Source organism: Aythya marila (genome assembly GCF_965140915.1).
Source record: "Aythya marila genome assembly, chromosome: 10".
NCBI classification, from domain to species: domain Eukaryota; kingdom Metazoa; phylum Chordata; class Aves; order Anseriformes; family Anatidae; genus Aythya; species Aythya marila.
Window position 1 is genome coordinate 21,287,329 of NC_139051.1, and position 18,392 is coordinate 21,305,720.

The 18,392-nt window shown below is 33.2% G+C and overlaps 1 protein-coding gene across 1 annotated transcript in view; it reads right to left on the reverse strand.

Annotated features, from left to right (window-relative positions):
- The window catches only part of ERC2 (ELKS/RAB6-interacting/CAST family member 2), a gene marked incomplete at its 3' end in the record, with an annotated part of 410,931 nt that overhangs the window by 12,665 nt on the left and 379,874 nt on the right, over positions 1 to 18,392 (reverse strand). The window contains exon 19 of the mRNA XM_082768536.1: positions 4,633 to 4,767. Within this exon, the coding sequence (XP_082624662.1) occupies positions 4,633 to 4,767 (135 nt within the window). The remainder of the gene's footprint in view (positions 1 to 4,632; positions 4,768 to 18,392) is intronic.

An 18,392-nucleotide genomic window follows, 5' to 3' on the forward strand; every position in this document is an offset into this window, starting at 1 on the left:
CGTCTTCTTTACAACAACATTTTACTTATTAGAAGACTTACAACTCGCCCTTAATACTTTCTAGACTAAACAAACCCAGTTCTTTAAGCTTTCCTCATAGGTCATGTTTTCTAAAACTCCTATCATTCTTATTGCTCTCCTTTTGTCCCTTTCCAATTTGTCTATCTTAAAGCACGGTGTTCACAACTGTATACAGATTTTCAGATGAGGTCTCACCAGTGCTCAAAAGAACAGAATAATTACTTCCTGCTTCTTTTCCAGCATTACATCCCATTACAGAATTAGATCTAACTTCATTGCAATGGTATTCCATTGTTGGCATATACTGCTTTCAATCCAGATTATATTTCTTTTGCCACTCTATTGACTCAGTACATGTGAAGTTTCTCTTCTAAATGGACTTCTTTTTACTGAACTTCAGCTTACTCATTTCAGACTTTCTCTCCAGTTTATTAAGACTTGAGCTTTTTATTGAGACTGGAGCAGTTTATTGAGCAAGTTATCTGCTCTTACTATACCTGCAGTTTATTGCAGCTTCGTTCATTACCAACAATAAATGTGTTAATCACTGAAATAATTTCTAAAAAAATACTCCACAAAAGTGGATAAAGGACAGACTTCTTAGCATCCTGCTGCAAATATCCCTGCTGTCTGACAATGAGTAACTGACATTTTTTACATAGCATGCTATTTATATCAGTTGTGCAACCATTCCATGCTGATTTCATGCATAATTCAATTAAAATTATTTATTGTTATAGCTTTTATTATTGTAATGCATTTTACTCGCCTAGTTATTACAAATATATGATAGTACAGTGTCAAAGCCTTATAAATTTAAAGTATTTCACAGCTACTATTTTCTTCTTTAACCACAAAGCCAGTTAACCATATGAAAGGAAATTAGATTTGCCTGGCATACTTCTTCCTTGACAAATACAGACTAAAGTTATAATGGCCATGCTATACAAGGGCCACCTAGACCTGCATCCTGTTTTAGACTGTGGTCCAAAACTGTCACCTAGAAAAGAGTGCAAGAACAAAATGAATGCATAGAGATACATCATTTCATACCTTCAAGAATGCAACTTAAGACTAGCTTATCTGTTTTATTATAGTAATCAACTATCAGGTTGATTTATGTGATTAGGAAATGATCAGGTAACTTTTAGGAAAAATAACAGCAAAGCAAGCATAACATGATTTGATAAACATTAGGATAGATATATATATATAGAGAGAGGTAGATAACATCATGCAGTCTGATACAGACACCAAGTTATTGAAAATTAACAGTAAAGAGACTACTGGGTTTCTATTGACTCACTGATAAATAATTTATTCCATAATTTTTTCAGTATCCAAAATAAAGTGATTAATCAATCTCCATATGTTTTACTTGTAAAGTACTGTTTGCCTTTATCCTCCTAGGGTCCCTTTTGTACAACATAAGAGTTGTTGAATACAATCATAGATAGTTCAGAGACTACTTCAGCTAATATTTTATATTCTCTACAACAAAATATATTGGTTTAACCCAATGGGAATGCGACTATTTTATTTACAGATTGTTTAATCCCTCATTTTTCCCTGAAAAGTGTGCCTTGTTGTATAACTGCACTAAATAGCAAAGTTACTATTAATTTTATTAAAGATTTTTAGTTTTGTTGTTGTTGTTGTTTTTATAAAACTAAGACTTAAATTTAAAAGGTCCAGAACACACAAGCATAAACAACTTGTGTCCTTTTTTTTCAAGAAAGGTTGCCCTTTTTGCTATATTTATAGGTTTTTTTTCTTGCTGCTTTTCATTCTTTTGCTAGTTATTATTATTAGTTATTTGCATATTAGTATTTTTGATTGCATCCCTATCTGCCTTTTATACCTTTTTTATACTTGTCTACTTTATTTTTAATCATGCACCCATTTCCATCATTCATAATTTTTAATTTTTTTTATCCATTCTTGAAGAAGTTTTGATACAGATTTTTCTTTTTTTTTTTTTTTTTTAATGTTTCTTATTTGTTCTTTTCTCTGAATAACCTGCTATTGTGCATTAAAAAGAGTCTCTTTCACTAAATGTTAGCTTGTAACACAGAGGTAGTTGTTTCTTTTCTTTCTTTCTTTTTTTTTTTTTTTCCCCCATACATCTTGCCTTCATTCTGTTCTGTTCATTCTGTTTCTTGCAAAAACCCAAAACATTTTTTATTTCATGGTCATTTTTAGAATATTTTGCCTTATCTTATATATAGTCAGCCAACTTATGTCTGTTAATCAGAATGAGAACTACAACTAGATAGTACTTGTTGTCCTTAATATTCTTTGAAAGTTTTCTTTCTGAAAGTTCTTAACATGTTCCAAGAACATGTTAAGTTGTCTAGGTTTTGTGTTATTTCAGTTTTTATGTTTTTGTTTGTTTGTTTGTTTTTCAGTTGGTATTCAATAAATTGATCTTTCTTGTACATACCAGTTCCTGCTGCTAGCAGAGCTCTAGTGGTCATCCTAAAAAAGCTTAATTTGTCTATTTGTCTCCTATTCCAGACCAAGTAGTATATCACACTTCTCAGTTGTAACTTCACCACCGTTTGTTTTTTTCCTTTTATTTCAGCCCGCGCATTATGAACTTATGAATTAATTTAACAGCACAAAAGGATTTTTTATAGAAAAAAATATATATTTTTTTATTTTTCCCCAGGGTTCCCTATCTGGAAAAGAGTTATTTGCTTCTAAAGATTGTTTTTTCCGACTCCAGCTATATCCATATATGAATACCTTTCTTCCTTGTCCTATTCTGACTGAGTTCCTCCCCAGACTTGTACAGTTTTCAACTCTCACCCATTGCTAAAGAGAGTAAAGTCAAGAAAAGAAGTCTATCTTAAAGTTTGAATGTCATCTTCAGGAGTGCATCCATCCATAACTGACAAGCTCACTGTACAAAGGAATTTAAAATTTGAAATGGAATAGTGTCACCTATTAGCAGCTGGAAACATCTGACATACTGGCAGCATGGCTTACATGTGTATTTTAATTTCAAAATAGATGTTTGTTTCTTTAAATTTCATCTCCTAGGGCTAGTTTATTTCATTTGTATTCCCTGTAGTGTGGCTTTTTTTTACATACATACACACATTCATGTACACACACATTATTCTATACTATAACAAATTGTTGAGCATCTGGTGCAGATACTTAATAAAGGACCATAAAAACATGGCTGCTGGCAGAAGGTGATTTGAAGGAACAGATTAAGTTGCCACTAGAATATGAAATACTATTTTGGTGTGGATATACACAAATATAATGTGTAATACATGATGAATAAATAATTCAATTGTTTTCAATACTATAATGTTATGATAACTTAATGTAACTATTAACTATACTATTATAATAATAAATATAGCAATACATAATTGTTAATAACAGCAATAATACCATTATTATTAATATTATAAGTATAAAATTAAAATAGACACATTGTTTTTGGTGGATCTGGTCTTCCAAAATTAAGAGGTCTAGCATTTTCTGTTCAGAAACATCTGTTTCAAACCCATCTAAAAATAAAATAGAGGTTGCACACTGGACATGTAGCAAAATTCTTCCTACCAAAGGAACAGCAACATTATGTGAAAAACCATGCTGCATTATTAAAAAGGACATTTGCAATGCTAATAAACCACAGAACATCATGACCTCTTAATTCCAAAAATGTAATGTATAACTGTTATTACTTTAAAACTGTGACGATCAACTTGTTTTAATAGTTCTGCATTTTACTTTTCACTTAACTTTCACTAACGTTCTAAACTACAACCACTAAAAACAAATGAGTTTTGTAAAAAAAAATAAATAAAAAATATGTTTTAGATGTTTAAAATTTGCATTTATTTGTATACAAATATTGAAATTTACAAAATCAAAACAGTGTTGGGCTTAGGGATTGTTTTTCTACTGGGGAAAAAGGTTCCTAGTTCCCATTGTTCCATTCCCAATTGAACAATGCCACCATTCTCAATCAACAGACATTAGAAGAGCATTTTATTAGACAGCCCTGTAACACAGGACCCTAAAAAGGATAATATTATAAAAAGAAGAATATTGAATCATTATGCATTTTTAAACTAAAACATCTTGAAATTTTGTTTATCATGCCTAGTTAAAAATGTATCACTTGATTTTAAACTATACCTGATATTTCATAGCTTCAACAGAAAAATACATTCACAGTTTAGAACTAGGGGGTTACAAATTGGCAGAGGGAAAACCTGCATAATTTTAAGATACTAATGATTTATACATTTACTTTAAATAAATAAATAAATAAATAATCCCCAAAGTGAATACTTCTGAAATCACTCTAGTTATGAGAATTTCCATTGCTTTTCTACTCTAAAAGTTGAATTATGAAATGCTGAAAATAGCTGTGAAACTTTTAAAAAAGATAGAGAAGAGAAATATAAGGCACCAGACAAAAAGTCAAAATGTTTAGATTCTTTCAGGCATGGAAATAAATACCAGAGCTATTAATTTCTGTTCAAAGAACATATTGCTCATTATTTCTTTGGAATATTTGCTTCACATTGAAATACCAAAATAGTAAAAGTGTAAAACTGAAGTTGAGAAAAGGCAACTGACCTGATCTGGAGAAGGTCTGTGGTTGGAGTGTTGTGGCCTCCCAGGCGATCGGTGATGGTGGTGGTGGTGATGGTGGTGGTAGTGGTGATGGTCGTCATCATAGTTATCTGCCATCAGTTTCATTCTGTTTTGTGTCTATTTAGGATGTAAAGTGAGACAATTTATTACATGCTGGAATATATTAATTCAATACTTGTTTTGGCAAGATCTTAGCTCTTCCTTCACTCTTTTTTTTGGTAGCTGCAAGGACCTAACAATAGAAGTCAGGCCTGCTGGCTCATGAAGAAAAGGAAACAGGAATAGAAAAAGACAACAAAGCATGTGAACACATCTGTCTCAGTTTTCACGTATATAGAATTGCACAAAGAAGTTGGGAAAGGATATGATCAAGGATGTTGTGTTTGAAGGGCGTCAACAAAAACATTCAACTTCTCTAAATTTAATATTTTAGAACATTTGTCTTTTTTTTTCTTCAACCTATTACTATGTCTCACTAATTAACTTGCAAAAATTCACCAACAGAAATATTATGTGTTCTTGAAATATTTACAGTTATCTACTGCAAGTCAACAACAATAATGAGTAGTTATGCTAAAAGCTAAATATTAGCTATATTTTTAGTTGTATGCCAGGATCACCCTGTTAAACAGTAAATTAAAATAATCTTGAGTCTAATTCATGCAGACACAGATGCTTAGACAAATAAGTGATTATGGGACCAAATTAAAGTAAGTCTTAGATATAAATCTTTAAAACAAGATTAAGTAGATGGCTGAAAGGAAGATCGCAGTCTAAAGACACTTAATGTCACCTTCAAAAAACTAATCTTAATCCTGACACAATTTTTCTGTAGGGGAAAGGTTGCACTTGAAGAAGCATTATCTACTTTGTGTCAATTCTCTATGAGGACACCACTTGACTAGGTCATGCACAAACGTCTACTTTGCACATAGACACTTTGGAGGACATTAAAGATAAGAGTCTGAAGTCAATTGCAAGAAGTCACAGTTCTACCCACACTCCAAGGTGACAGGATGCATATTAACTCCAATGAGGATGCTGTCAAAACACATTACCCCAGGATTTTCTCCAAACTAATCAGTTCCAAAGGTCCAAATTAAACAGATGAATTTAAACACGAGTCATTTATTTGGTTATATTCCTATGCTAGCAGGTCTTACTGTATTCCACCTGAAAATGTCCATGGGATAGTATGTGGTAAATTTACTTCCTAAATGGATTATCCTATGAGAAAAATTGCATACCATATCTCCGTTTAGAAAATTTCACTGATTTAATAAATTAATAAATAGAAAATGTAAAAACTAAAATATTGCCATTAAATTCCCTCATTTTAATGAATTTGCTGAAGTAGAAAAGATTTCTGAAAGAAAAAAAAAAAAGAGAGAGAGAGAGAAAACTAAATATTATTACAAAATATTTCAAAATAACAGAATCTAATGTGAGGAAAACTATGAGCCCAGGGTTAAAAAAAAAATCCTAAGCTTATTAATTATTGCTAATTATTAATTAATTAGCAATTAATTTTATTTTGAACTACCATAATGCTTCTCAAGCACCTCACATTGCCACTATTAGGGAGACAAACTACTTTATAGGAAGGCACTTGCACTCAGTTCAAGTTAAGATTAGAAAAAAAAAATCATAAGGCATTCATAATAACAAGATAGAGGAACAGTCGCAGATGGTATGTGTGCATGCTTTAGCCACTGTTAGACTCTTTATGGGCATCCCTATAGCAATAGAAGAGCATCTTCTCAGTGGGTTACAGAATACATGTAGCTCAAGTAGTAGATTCTTTCAAACAGGAATTGCGCTGGCACTATATGGTGTTTTTTCATGTCTTTTAACACTATTTTCTGCACAGTTGTGATCATTCCATTTTCTCCATCATGGATAAGAGAGGAGCATAGACCTGTATTAATTTCAGTTACGAATTTCTACTGATTTTACAAAAAATTAAAAAATAAATCAATGTGATTCATAGTTAGCCTGTTTGTCTTCACGTTCAAAGAGGATTGCTTTTTGAACAAGAGTGGAAAAGATGGAGAACTAATAGACAAATAATAACCCACTTACTGTAAACACTGTAATACCCTGCCTCTTTGGGGAAGCTCCTAAGATTTTATTAGTTTATTTTCTTATCAATGAACAGCCTTAAATTTCCTACCTTTCAACTGTATTCCATAAAAGAATGCAAAAGTTAAACAAGATGATATATGCAATCCTAAAAGTGTCCCCTGTAATGAGGTGTTGGAGATTAGACGTGTCATGGGATAAGAACTGTAAACGAATGATGTCATCTTTCTAATTTTGTGCTGAAATATAAATAAACCACTTCTAATGTTTCCTCCTTTTGGATGCCAGATTGCAGTAAAATCTGCACAAAGAAACTGTTAATGCTGCAGTAGGGTTCTTTTAGTTGTCCTGTTCTGGAAGCAAAACGTATAAGAGATAGGAAATTAGGATTTCCTTTCAATTGATACGATCATCAAACCATCCAAACATTTACATAACATTTTATTGTTATTGTTCATTCCTTAAAATTATACTAAATATTTTTAATAGCTTTTTCTTTTTATTAGTTAGTGCTTCACAATGACAACTAATAGGATTTTGAGTTTCTGCTTCTCTTCAATTTAGCTGCTGTCAAAGAGAGATGCTCACTTCAACAGTGAACTCCGTTTTCCAGATATGCTTAGCTTTCACTTTAGCAGTACAAAACATGGTATGATTTAAAATTTTAAAAGCAGGACTTTTAAGGATAAGCAGGAGGATTTCTGAAGGAGGAACAAAACTAAAGCCATCCAGAAAATTAAACAGAGGAAAAATATAATCCTTTTCAGCTCCTTCTAAACAAAATGCTGAAATGTTACTTCCATACACTTCCCTTGCTAACTCTTTTAATTCTTAGTAGGCATTGAAATGCCATGTATATTATTGTTTGAGGGAGAAACTAATTAACCACACTGGAACTCATTCAAGACCCAAAGGCTTTACACACCCCACACACACATACAAGCACACACACCAACACGTAGAAAAGGATTTTATTGGCCATGTTTTAGGACATTGGCTTATCAGACAAACAGGAACTGCCTCTGCTCAGGGTTTCATGTCAACACATTTGAATATCATTCCAGTTCTGACTTGGGGGAAAAGTACCACCTACTGACTTGGCAATGCCAGAATTTCCTGCACCATCTTCAGCATGCCTGAAAATTTCCTGTTTGAAAATACATGAGACTTTTTCTTATATTATTTTCAAAAGCACTGCAGATTCCTAAATATGGCCTTTTATGATGATCTGGAAACTCAGCCCTGGAACGTGCAATTCATAAAAATTTGAATAATGCTGGCACATACATTAATATGTATCTAATCTGCATCATCTACTACTTTGCAAGAATAACCACAAATCAAAAATAGTTCCTTTATATAGTTCAAAATTTTACTCACATTTTCCTCTAAAAATCTAATCCCTACAAGTAGTTATTACAGAGCTTGAAAATGTTTTTTTTTTTTCTTTTTCTTTTTTTTTTTAAATTGAAGTTTGAAATCAAATTAGAGGGCTGATTGCAACCCCTTCCTGGTGGTCTGGATAGCCCCTTGCTCAGAATTTAATACTTTTTAGGTGAAAACCACCCTCAATTCAAAGGCGGTGTTAAAAGTAGGCATCTTCCTGATGTACATGTTAAGGTACATTTTTTAAGGTACATATCTTTTTGCCACATTTGTTTCATGAGCTTGCTCAAAATCAATTTTTGTTTTCATTTTTTTAGGTAACAGTGTTCACTACGGAATGAATAACATCAGTGACTTAGGGAGGAATTAGCTTTTAAGTTCTCTGCTGCTTCCACTACTACATAGCAGACCTTCTCAAATAATTAAACATTTCTGCCTTTGCAGTGGTCAAAAATACATCTGCTTCCCAATCAGGTCATTATAAAACCCATCATCAGAGTATACTCAGATACTAACATGGATATTTTCAAATGGATAATTACTGGATCTCTTCTGTTTATTTAAGAACCTCCTAATTCACAGTCTAGTGTAACTTCGTCAAGTCCCTAACAGACTCTTCAGTGCAACATTTAAAAGCATTAAGCACAAGCAGCTGGAAGAGCAGCTGCATTAGCCTGTGTAAAGTATGATTCCTGTGTGCCTCCACCCCAAAATCTCCAGCCAGCTCCTGATTAAGAAATGTTGTCAGTCCCGTATATAATAGGAAAGACCTAGAAGAAAAAAGAAAAACAGAAAGAAAAAAAAAAAAAAAAAGGAAGAAAAAGGAAGAAAAACAAAAAAAAGCTGCCATGGCACATTCTTTTTCCCAATGATGAGACCAAGTCTGTCCTGTGTACACTTAACAGGAGGTCATCCAAAACAAAGTTATGTTATTCTTGAGGAAAATATATATACTCTATTCAAGTTGAACAAATTAAATATTCTTTTACTTTCTTCCTGTTGTGTTTGCACTGGTATATTACAGCTGAAACAGAAGTTACAGGTTTGATGAAGATGTATCTGGAGAGCTACCCTAGCCTGCATGAGACTTATGAATCAGGCCTTTAAGCCTAAAATATTGTGAAATCTCCATATGCACCACTACTTAAAATTATGGAATATTCTGTGAATAAATCATTCTTACAATTTCAATTGCAAATCCACTGACTCACATCAGACTAAAGGTAACACTACTATACAGCTTCCTGAAACCTCTCTATCAATTTCTGTGTCAAACAGAATTTTGGAGAATATGTATTTGCAAAATTTTGGTGACCTATACATAGCACCATTGTTTGTTTCCATTTATGATAATCATTGATCTTTTTTTCTATAGTATTCTTCTTTTTCTAATATTGTCCTGTGCATATCGGATCTAACCAAGTCAGCATAAGATCACATCTGCCGATTTCCTACAGTGGAGGTCATTCTTTACCAGTAATATTTCTAGAGACAAACATGAACCAAGATGCTACTATCTTTCAGACATTATGAAATCCTAAGTAAGTGTTGACTCAGAACATCATTACACACCACATCTTCTTTCATACTCATTGTCATCTTTTCTCCAAAATATAGCAGATTGATTTGTTTTGCAATCTACTTTGAAGATATGGACTACTTTAAACAAAGGGAGAGAATAAATTTCAAGTTCAGCAGCAAAGACAGAAGTGACATGTTGGAAGTCACGGACTTTTATTTTGAAAAATTACATTTCCTCCTCAGTGACTTCAGCAATCATGTTCTGTGACCACAATACAGAGATATGTACTCAGTTAGTCCTATTGTCCAGTGTATTATTGCTTTAGTTTTAGATATATGTTTTTATGTGTGCCGATGTATATAAATACACACACACATTTATATATGAATTTATGTACATATCATCAATTCCTTTATCCAGGAAAGACAGCAAAGCCTTTAGACCACAAATGCTTAGGCAATTTCTTGATTTTAACTTATTCTGGCAAAATGAAACCAGTTTCACTAGTGGCTGAAGGAATGATGAACTGCAGCATAGGCCTGAAATTAGAAGTGGGTGTGTCACTCAGAGCAGCCCAAAAAGGTATAAGTGATCCATTTGACTTGCAAAGGAGATGGGCTGTCAGTGGTCTCAAGTATTTTCTCAAGGCTGTGGTTTCCAAACCTCTCTTCTATTTCATTCCTTTTTAATTCTGCCAGTGGAAGTGCATTGTATTCTAACTCAGACATTGGCAGAAGAATCCTAAATTCTATCCTTAGCATGAATCTGAAATAATTTAGTTTCAATTTAGCATACCAGTTTGAATTTGCAAATTCTAACAGTTTGGGATACATTTCCTTTATGGAACACATTTGATACAAAAATAACTAAAAGACAAGGAACATGAAGCTCTGTTACTTTTGCCTGTCATTTTTCAGCGTGTTTCAACTTGGTTTTGGGCTCTTACCTCAAGTTAGGTAAGCTACAAATTTTAATTTCCTGTTTTGATCATTCATCATATGCTGAGAAGCGGTATCTCTGACAGCAAAATTATCATACCCAGTTGTTTATGTTTTGTTTGTTTGTTTTTGAAAATGTCTGGTGAACACCAGGCCCACACCTGAGACAGAACAAGTTTTAATTTGGCTTTATATTAGGAAAGAAGAAAAAAAAAAATAAACTTGTAAAACGCAACAATTCATTAACTGCATCTCTTACAGACTCTGTATAGCCTTATTAGTTTTATCCTGAAAGACTTCCACATTTTTTTTTGCTTTAAATTTATTGACTGCATTCAGTAAATGCTACATCCATTTTGAAATAAAGGAAAGATAGAGGAATTAAAAGTGGTTTAAAGCTAGGAGAACAGGTATATTAACACTTAGGGCTTGAAACACTTGTCTTTGATCATTCAGTATCACTATTTGCTAAGCTGTCAAGGTTATGAATGGTATGTGTAACTGAATTTTTAACCCACTTAACAAGGAATTTATGATCAAGCTCTGTATGAATACTGACAGATATTTCTTGTCCTTCTAAAATTCTGTAGAGTTTAAGTAAGGATCTACAGAAGTGGAATGAAAGTCTTTGATTGACTAGTAACAGACTCTCAATAGCTTAACAACAATCTGTAACTGTAAAACTATAATATTAAAACTGTCTTTAAAAAAATATTTTAGCAAGGTGGCAATAGGTAACTATGCTTTGATCTGTCATCTGGATCAAGTTAACAATGAAACTCATGAATGAGGTTAAAACGAGGAAAAATAGTAAGATTTTTTCCTCTGGGATATAGGTGTAATGCCATTCAACAGCTATTACTTTCCTTTGGATTTTCTTTTCAATCTCTCTTCACTAAAAGGAATTTGAAACATTTCTAGAATATTCCCTTTTAATAGGGTAGGATTTTTCCCTATACAATATGGGAAGAAGGTACACATAAGGCCTGCAAGCTATACTGGACAGGTCCTGGAGTGCAATAAAAGCATGAAAATTAAAATCTAGAGACTCACCTTCTAGCTTAGAATCTGCAATGGCCTCTTGTTTATCATCTTCAACATCACAGAACCTCTATGTCTTGCAATCTCACTATTGAAAATAATACTCCCACAAAATACTTTGACATCTTCTTGTGGTAGATGTTTAGTTCTATTTTTCCTGATTTTTTTTTTTTTTTTTTTTTACAAATAAATGATTTAATTTGAGCTTTTTTTTTTCATTTTAGAAAAATCATTAGCATGTATTATTATATTATGTATTATATATTAGCATTCATTAGCATTTCAGAAAATACTAATATAATCTTAAAAACAAACAAACAAAAAACACCTTGAAATCCAGAAGGTAAGAGTCTAAAAAGCTGTGTACGTAAGACTATATAATTCATCGAGTTTATCCAGAAGTTACATAAACCTACTGGAATTCATTTGGATTGCATGAAAGCATGTGCAACTGTAATTGTTTTTTTCAGTTTGAATCCAGTGCTTCGGGCATGAATTCTGTTAGCTGAGGGTTAACAAAACATTTGCTAAATAATCCAGTTCTGTATTTATTCTCTATAATAAATAAAATTAGTATTCATGTCAGAACAGTATTTTTGCACATTCTTTGAAATCTGTTATTTGAAGACAAGTGACGAATTTCTAATTATTCCTACTGCTGCACAGCACAGAGATTGTTAACAGCCGCAGAATATAATTTGTAGCTGTTTTGTTATTTGATATCTTACCTATACTTAAATATTGGACAACAAATGCTGTACTTGGCCTCAAATACCTTTAAAGTCACATTTGTCACTCAGTTTGTTAAAGCACTCTCAGTTTGCATGAAATGAAGACTTTACAAAAGCAGTATATATCTTTCATTAAATAATAAAAAATATTCTAAAAGTGGATTTATATGCTTATGTAACAGAGGAAGACAGTCTTGAAAAGTAGCTACGAAGGGCTTCTCAGAAGTGATTGCTGTGTTTCGAAGTAACCACCATGATGACTTATAATAACCATGAAGTCATAGGTTGCATCAAAGAACAATGAAACCATCACAGACCACATTGAAAATTAAAAGTATATGCCATGTAAGCCTGTATTTCTAAAGCCTAAGTCTAACAACTTATTATTATACTCTTCAGCAACTTTCCATTTGTATCATCTGTGTTGTCTCATCACTTTACGTATTTTTCCAAGATCAAAAAAAAAAATTCAAATTCCAACTTTGGAGCCTTTAAAAAACATGATCAACATCACTGTCATTTCAGTCCACCCTCTCTGAGCATTTTGGACATGGTAGGGATACATGCATTCTGCCTAAGTGATTTGATACTAAACCAAACAGTAAGCCTAATTTGATAACTAGAAAGAAGATTTAAGAGAGATTCCATCGCAAAGTTTCAGTCCAAACTTCTTTTGCTTAACCTCCTTGATATGTACAAGCTGAGTCACTAGTTACATAGCTGATGCAAATAAATAAATAAATAAATAAATAAATAAATATGAAATAAAGTAAAATAAGTAAAATAAACCCAATATCATTATTTTAAAAGAGCCAAACCTTGATTCTGTGCTCAATTCATTTTAATGGTAGCACATTTATTGAATTAACACAATTCAATGAGATAAACCATTAAAATATATCATCCAACTTTTTCTTTCTTTTGACAGAAGGACTTCTGACCTTTTTCCACAAGTTAAAAGATCTGTCAGTTGGCCATTGCTCTGAAGGACTTCTTGCCAATTCTATAGCTATATAAAAAAACTTGGACTTCAATTTGTGTTAAGTATTCAACCTCTGGAATACTTCATGCTAATTATTCAGGCTACCTCTAACAGCATAACACTAGCACCATACTGTTAATCTCATGCAAAATAAGTTACGCTGTCTTAATAATTACAAATATATGATAATGTTCAAGGTTGGTTTTGTTTTGTTGTTGGTGGTTTTTTTTTTGCTTATACAGTGAGTTTTTATATACTAAATTATGAATATGTTTGCAAGCACACAACAGTAACTAAAAGATAATGAGAACGTAACAGTATGGTAACTAAGAACTCCAGATGTTAAAAAAAATTATCATAATCATAACCATATGATTATTAGAATGCATCACTATGGATTAGAGCTATGTTTTACTGAGTGTTTTAATTATGCATTTTCTTTTTATAACATCCCTGTAATATAATCTATCCTCATATTCCTACTCTTAGCTCTATTCGGACAAGGGTTTTGCTGCTTTGTTTCCCCCCTCAGTTTTAGAATACAATTATTTTTTTTCCCTGTTAAAATTCCAAATGGGCTAATAAGCATGTGTGGTATTTTTTTTTCCATGATATAGTGTGTGGAAAGGGAGGGACAGAATGCATGCTGGTTAAAAGTATGCATGATAGTGTGCTGTAGAAAAGTTTGGCTACTAAACTCTTCTTTTCCTTTTTTTTTTTTTTGACCTCATTAATGCTACAACCATTGCATATGAAGTAAAGAACAATGATGCCCTTACACTAGAAAAGATCTTTTTTTCCCTTCATTTTCCCATCTATATCTAGTCATATAGTAAATTTAATTCATGTGATGAAAAATCTTACCATTCTTATCATTTGTGACATGCATGCAAACAAAACATCTGTTCTCACTCCCTGTCTGCCTTTAGACCCTGTTTGTCTCCAGTTTCACAGTATAAAAAGTAGTTTCAGAAGAAGTACTAAAAAGTTTCCAAGTTTTCAAGAAATCCAACCTTCCTCCTAGGTGAAATGCAATGCTGGTCAAATTAGATTCTCTGACTCCTGCGAGGCAATATTATCAGAGATAAAAATGTTGTTAAATATTTCATTTGTAATGAAGCAAAAAATACATGAAGACTAGAAACTGTCAAAAACAATTGTTTTTTTTCCAAAAAGTGACACCAAATAAGTTTTTCAGATTAACTACTTTAATTATTTTTCTGAAGGTATCTTAAGGTATGTCATAAAACAGAAGTAAACCAATGTGATACAGAAAGAACAGTGGAGAAAGTGTTAGGCTAAATGAAGCCTGAGTAGCATAGAAGAAATAAATGGTCATGAAAGAGACAAAAAGCAAAGAATACCTTATATTTATCTGCCTGGGAGCAAATATGATAAAAACAACCTATGTATTTAAAGTTGAGAGAAATAATAAGTGAAAAGCAGTTTCCAATATAGATCTTGGCAAAGACATTGATCTGATAATTTGTTGTTGAATGTGAACATGAAAGTACTACATATATTTCATTCTTTTCAATTAGAGTACTATTTAACTGATATTAACAACAATTAGACTTACTGCTTTGCAAGATTACAGGATTTATCTTATCCTGAAAGATAAGAAGTCAGAGCAAATAATAAGTCCCCCTCTTCATGAGCTGAAGGATAATAGTCTTCTCACAAACATCAGCAGGGATATTAGATGCTTGGCACACTGAGAACAGGCATAAGCAGATGCTTATATGAAGTACTAAGACCAAATTTCTGCTTTCACTTGTAATTGAAGTTATGTTGATGTCAACATGGTTCTCCTGATTTCTCTGTAGTGGTCCCTGCATTTAGAGTTTGTGTTTTTCAAGCCTTTTTAAGTTTTATGAATTAAAAGTATGGCTTGAAGCACAGGAAATATCTTGTGCAATACAGCATACTAAGTAACGTGTAGGCTAGAGTCACGCTAAAAGTATTTGTCAGAGACCTGCTACTAAACCTGGTAATTACATAAAAGTATGTAAAAATGCAGACACAAAGAAGTGGGTTAAAAAGCATAATTAAGGCTCTGAAATAGCAGCTGCCTGAGGACATCCCAGGCCAGGTCCCAGTAAATACAGAACAACATAAGAAGGTAGAGCTCTCTGGCTGGAGGGATTTTTTTGTTTGGTTGGTTTTGGTGTTGTTGTTTTAGAACAGGAAATAACCCATTGAAAACATTCTTGCCCAGAGAGGTTTTGGAGTCTCCTTTGGAGACATTCAGAAATCACCTGGACACGATCCTGTACAACATACTTGGCAGGAGGGTTGGACTACATGATCTCCAGAGATCCTTTCCAACCTCAACCATTCTGGATTCTGTGATACTTCCATATAATGATTATTTAACACCAGATGTCAATCAGAAATTTCAGTAACAAAGCAGGATCTTTGAAACTGCAATTGTATGGTTAGTAGCACTAATTGTCTTCAAGGTCTGCATAGTTCCTTTCAGTTGTAATTTTTGCAATTTCATTACCAAGTCCAGCTTTCTCATTTGTACTTTTGTATCATATACAAAAACTAGATGAAATTGCTACATTTCTTCCATTGTATGCAATAAAAAAATAAATAAAAAATTCAACACATTGATATAATTGTACAAAATATCTGATTTTCATAGTATGAAAATTCAATGTAAAAAATATTTGAATATTTGCTCTTACCTGTCAAAATGAAACAAACAGCTTAGATAGCATAAAACTCCTGCAACTAAAGATATCAGACTACTCTGCTTTTCACTGTGAGGTGCAGACAAAGCTTGACAAAGACCAATATTATGACAGGAAACAGAAGAGGGAAACAAAGGCTCAGTGGTCAAATATGTCTGTAGTACCAACACGAATGGCTTCAAACACAAATTCTATGTTTCTGTGAAGTAACATTTAGTCTCAACAGTACAACAAATCTGCCTCTAAAGAGCTGTGTATTTAATAACAATTATAGAATGGCCTGGGTTGAAAGGGGCCTTAAAGATCATCTAACTCCAACCCTCTGCCATAGGCAGGGTGCCACCCACTAGATCAGGTAGCCAAGAGCCTCATCGAACCTGGTCTGGAACATCTCCAGGGATGGGGCATCCACAAGTTTTTTTTTGGCAACCTATTCCAGTGCCTCGCCACCCTTACAGTAAAGAATTTCATCCTAATATCTGATCTAAATCTATCCTCTGATAGTTTAAGACCATTCCCCCTTGTCTTATCATTATCTACCTGAGTAAAGAGTCCTTCTCCATTCTTTTTATAAGACTCCTTTAAGCACTGAAAGGCCACAAAGAGGTCTCCCCAGAGCCTTCTCTTCTCCAGGCTGAACAGCCCCAGTTCTCTCAGCCTTTCTTCACAGGAGACGTGCTCCAGCTCTCTGATCATCTTTGTGGCCCACCTCTGGGCTTGCTTGACAACAGATCTGTATCTTTTCTTGTGCCCCCAGACCTGGATGCAGTATTCCAGGTGGGGTCTCACAAGGGCAGAATATAGGGGGACAATCACCTCCCTTGACCTGCTGGTTACACCTCTTCTGAGCCAGGATGCAGTTGGGGTGTTCTGGGCTGCAAGTGTGTACTGCTGACTGCTGTCGAGCCTTTCATCCAACAGAACCCCCCAAAATAATAATAATAGTACCAGCAGCAAAAAAAAAAAAAAAAAAAAAAAATAGTAGTGGTAATAAAAGTAGTATTCTGTACTCCTAAAGCATTTCCTGTGACATTTAGAAAATAAAAAAAAAAAAAAAAAAAAAAAAAAAAAAAAAACAATACAGTCTGACATCAGAAACAATAGTGATTGGAACTGACTCAAAACCTGAACAGTACCACAGATCATGAGGTCTACAGATGGTGATGTCTACAGACACTGTAAGAAAGCATTGCAAAACTTGTTTACTTGTTTGTTCCCAAACTTGTTAAATATTAGAAGGCTTAAACATTTTGAACAGCCAGAATAATCACAACTGCAACATCTAATCCTATTCTTGTTTCTTATAATGTACTATAAAAACAATTTTAATACTATAAAATATACAATACAACACATCACTCTAAATTGCTCTAACAGAGCAATGTAGCTTGGAGAATTTGGTTATTCTTGAGTGCGTGCTTGATGTCACCACGACAATATCACATTAGCACTGTTTCTAATGTACTTAACCAGAACAGTATATGTAATGCAACATGCTGCTTTCAATTCCATTTTTCTCATTTGCTGTTGAAAGCTTTCTTTGAAGTATTTGCATGTGAATTAGTAAGAAATATTTTGATGTATTGCATGCATGAGGAAATATTGGTAGTGGTTAATTCATTGAGAAACTGTGGTTACATGGATTTTTAAAATTCCTTGTTTGTTTCTCACCCTTTTTGTTTCATTAGCAATATGTTCATGTGATGAAATATAGAGTAGTGAACTAATAGACTAGAGAACACTGCCAAACACCAGCTTTGCCTCTGGCCAGAATATTCCGTACACCTGCAGTCTTGAAAATGCTGGAATGGATTCTAATTTCATCTTTTGAGAAGAAAAATAAAATGCTCTCAAGGAGTTAGAAGACCTTGCATTTTGGCAAACTCCACTTAAATTTTTGGCTCTATACCCAAAAGTGAAAAGAGGCAACTGGGAAATGTCCTTGCAGTATCCAAGTTCAGAATGAATCAGTAACATAGCAGCATATTATGCTCCTACCAAAATCTCTTGAGATGTTCTAAAAATTGACTTTAAGCTAATTATTTCATGAAGGATTGCATCACTACCCAAATTTATCTAAAAATAGCTGTCTCAAAATTCTCCAGAGGAATCTTGGACAGGGTGATTATAAATACTGTGTAATCACTCAGCCAAGCCCTTGTGGTTATCTTGTTTAATACTGTATTTCTGAAAGATCTTTTAAGCCTACTAAAAATTTCTATGGCTCTCTAAATACAGTATTTGGTGTATGAATCAATTCCAGTGTTTCCATTTTCCTGTGAGTGTATTACTTTGCTTCACCTTTTACGTGAATGTTTTGCATCACAGAAGTCAGTAGTTTTAAAACTAGAAGTTTTACAG